Below are 2,782 nucleotides of genomic sequence, written 5' to 3' on the forward strand. Positions count from 1 at the left end.
TTTCTGCTAATCCCATGCGGTAATTGGAGGACACAGTTATCTAAATGACTAATGTCATCTTTATGGCTTTCAGAAAGGATCAGGAGACCGACACGGTGACTATCAAAGGGACTAGCCAGCAGCAGCCAGCAGCAGCCATTGATATGATGATGATTAAATGTGCTGTTTTTAGGAACATCCATGCCAAATACATTGGAATTCAAATAAACATTGAATAGCAGTATCATGCCTATTTTGTCTGCTGCCTTTTCCTCGCGTGTTGCCTGGTTTGCTGTGGCGTGCCTCCTTAGTCCCACATGGTTTTGCTGCTTGCTGGCCTGGGATGCTCAAATCGCTCTGAGAAAGCGAGCTACGAGATGTACGCTTCCCCAGCTGACACAGGAGGCGGAGGAAAAAATGGCTGGCCCAAGTGCAGCGAGGAGCAATTTCAGACGACCAACAGCAAAAAAAATATGTGAGGTGTAGCCTTATGTATGAGCAACACTGCAGTGCGAGTTGTTTCACGCGGAAAGAAACCAGAAGGAGCCGCACCACCATTGCGGAAAGGCTTAAGATGTTGTGTTCCGCGTTGTTAATACAAAAGAAAAGAAGAAAAAGGGAAAGACAGGGAAATTGCCTTGAAAAACACTGCAGAGTTTTGAGACTTGCAGGTGCAGGGGTGAGGGCATCTCAGTGCAGGGGTATTCAGGCCTCCATGAATCCCCCTCTGGTTCTTGTGCTGAAAGAGGGAGTAACAAGAACAGGAGCAAAGGGGTATACACACCGTATATAGCACACCTATTGTATGCGGAAAATTGCCATTGGCGGCGATAAGTGTGGGTCTTTGTTCCCAACTGAAGTTATGGAAGCTTTATTATTTCTTGACGTTAACAAAGTATGACAAATGCATCAGTAACAGATGTGATCATGAATTTCTTGATAAAAGTTGGTCTCGACATTCGTGCGTCATATTTTAATTATACAGCAGTATATAATGAGTAGCTAACCATGTCCTAGCTAAGTTATAACAGTGTTTCCTAATACTGTGTATTCAACCACCTATCGGTATGTGTATTGGTACTATGGTATGGATATCCGGGTAGCTTATCTGTTCAATCTGTAACGTTCCCTAAATGATACTAATTTAGGGATTGTGAATCCAACTGACCAGATCCTTTAATTGACCACATGTTAATGGTTGAATCAGATGAAACTGATAATATCCGCAATATAAACTCTTTAAGCTTCTTCGTTACCTTTTAAAGTCCGTCCACGAACGGCGTCTATTACTGCTGCAACTCTACCAGCTCTTGCTAGCCTTGGCGCTAACTTCCGGGGAACGATTGGAGGCCTCCACGATCCGCCATTGCTGAGAAAAAGTGGTCCGATTGAGTGACGGAGATGACGGGAATCTCAGTTGAATTATGGCGCTGGAGTGAACGGGTGGAGCTCACCGGGGCAGTAGAAGAGAGAAAAGAAGCGCGAACAAAAAAAAATCACCAGATGAAAAAATCAATCCATCTGCAGTTTAGCCGACGAACAAGTTCCTACTCAACAGACCGGGCAAAAAGTGGGCGGGAAACTTTCTGCACCCGTGCAAGCTGTTGTGTTGGAGCATAAGAGAAAATCGACGGGACGACCCCACTTTGATTCATTTCAAACATTCGAAAATGCTTCTGCTGGCTCGCGGACAACGAAAGCCAAACAACTCACGTTCAGCGAGGCATCAACCTCCAAAACCCTTTCAGGGCACAAGAAAGCGGAAGTGAGTAGCCTACAAGATTGGAAGGCTGGTCAGATAACGAACGGAGTAAATGAAAACGGAATGAGGCGACGGTGTGTGTGTGTGTGTGTGTGTGTGTGTGTGTGTGTGTGTGTGTGGTGTGTGTGTGGTGTGTGTGTGTGGTGTGTGTGTGTGTGTGTGTGTGTGTGGTGGGGGGGGGGTGGGTGTGTGTGTGTGTGTGTGAGATTAAAATAGCCCAATTGCTTTTACAATAAATAAACATTGAATGTGTTTAATTGAATAGTAAAGGGTTTAACGTTAGTGGCAGTTTGTGTGTGAGAGAGAATAAATAAGACAGCCCAATATTTAATAAATATAAGTTATTATTTTCCCCCGCATATTTAGCATATTCCGCAACTTTCCGCATATTTCGCAACTTCCCGCAATTTCACCGCATAAAATCACATAAAACCCCCGCATGTTTGATCGCATAATCAAGGATTTTAGCCCGCATAATCAAGGAATTTAGCCCGCATAATAAAGGATTTTTGCCCGCGTTTTTCTGGAGTGTCTAATTATGTAACACTTGTGCTTCTATTAGCTAGCGTTCCATCACGTTATGCGTGATAGGTTAAAGGGCAGGACATACACACGGCGGCGTGCGTTGAAGCTTCAACGCTTCTGCCCATTCACTTTGAATGGGGTGACTTCACGCAACGCCGAACTGCATTGTGGGAGCAAAGCGTAGCAATGTTCTACTTTTGAAGCTTCGACGGAAGCGTCAGCCAATCGAATCATATGCCAGTACAAGCTCTAGCCAATCAAACTGCTGCTTGTATGGCTGGGTCGGGAGATTAATGTGATTGGTTGTTGGTCGAGCGTCAGACACGGCCGCCGGCAAGCTTCAACGCACACCGCCGTGTGTAGGGGCAGTAAGGGGTTGGCCAATCACAAAAGAGCCAGCCAGCTAACCAATCAGTGCAGACTGGGCTCTGGTTTCAGACAGAGGGTGAACAGAGGTGCTGCAGCACAGGCAGTATGATAACAATAAAGAGCTTTTTGAACATTAAAGCATGGAGA

General features: G+C 45.4%; 1 protein-coding gene across 1 annotated transcript in view; it reads left to right on the forward strand.

Annotated features, from left to right (window-relative positions):
- LOC104946111 (centromere protein J-like) overlaps positions 1–218 on the forward strand; it is a 4,527-nt gene extending 4,309 nt beyond the window's left edge. Inside the window, exon 8 of the mRNA XM_010771873.1 lies at positions 74–218. Coding sequence (XP_010770175.1) covers positions 74–218 — 145 coding nt within the window. The remainder of the gene's footprint in view (positions 1–73) is intronic.
- Positions 219–2,782: the final 2,564 nt, after the last annotated feature.

This window comes from Notothenia coriiceps, unplaced genomic scaffold, assembly GCF_000735185.1.
Source record: "Notothenia coriiceps isolate Sejong01 unplaced genomic scaffold, NC01 NC01_scaffold00010597, whole genome shotgun sequence".
Lineage (NCBI taxonomy): Eukaryota > Metazoa > Chordata > Actinopteri > Perciformes > Nototheniidae > Notothenia > Notothenia coriiceps.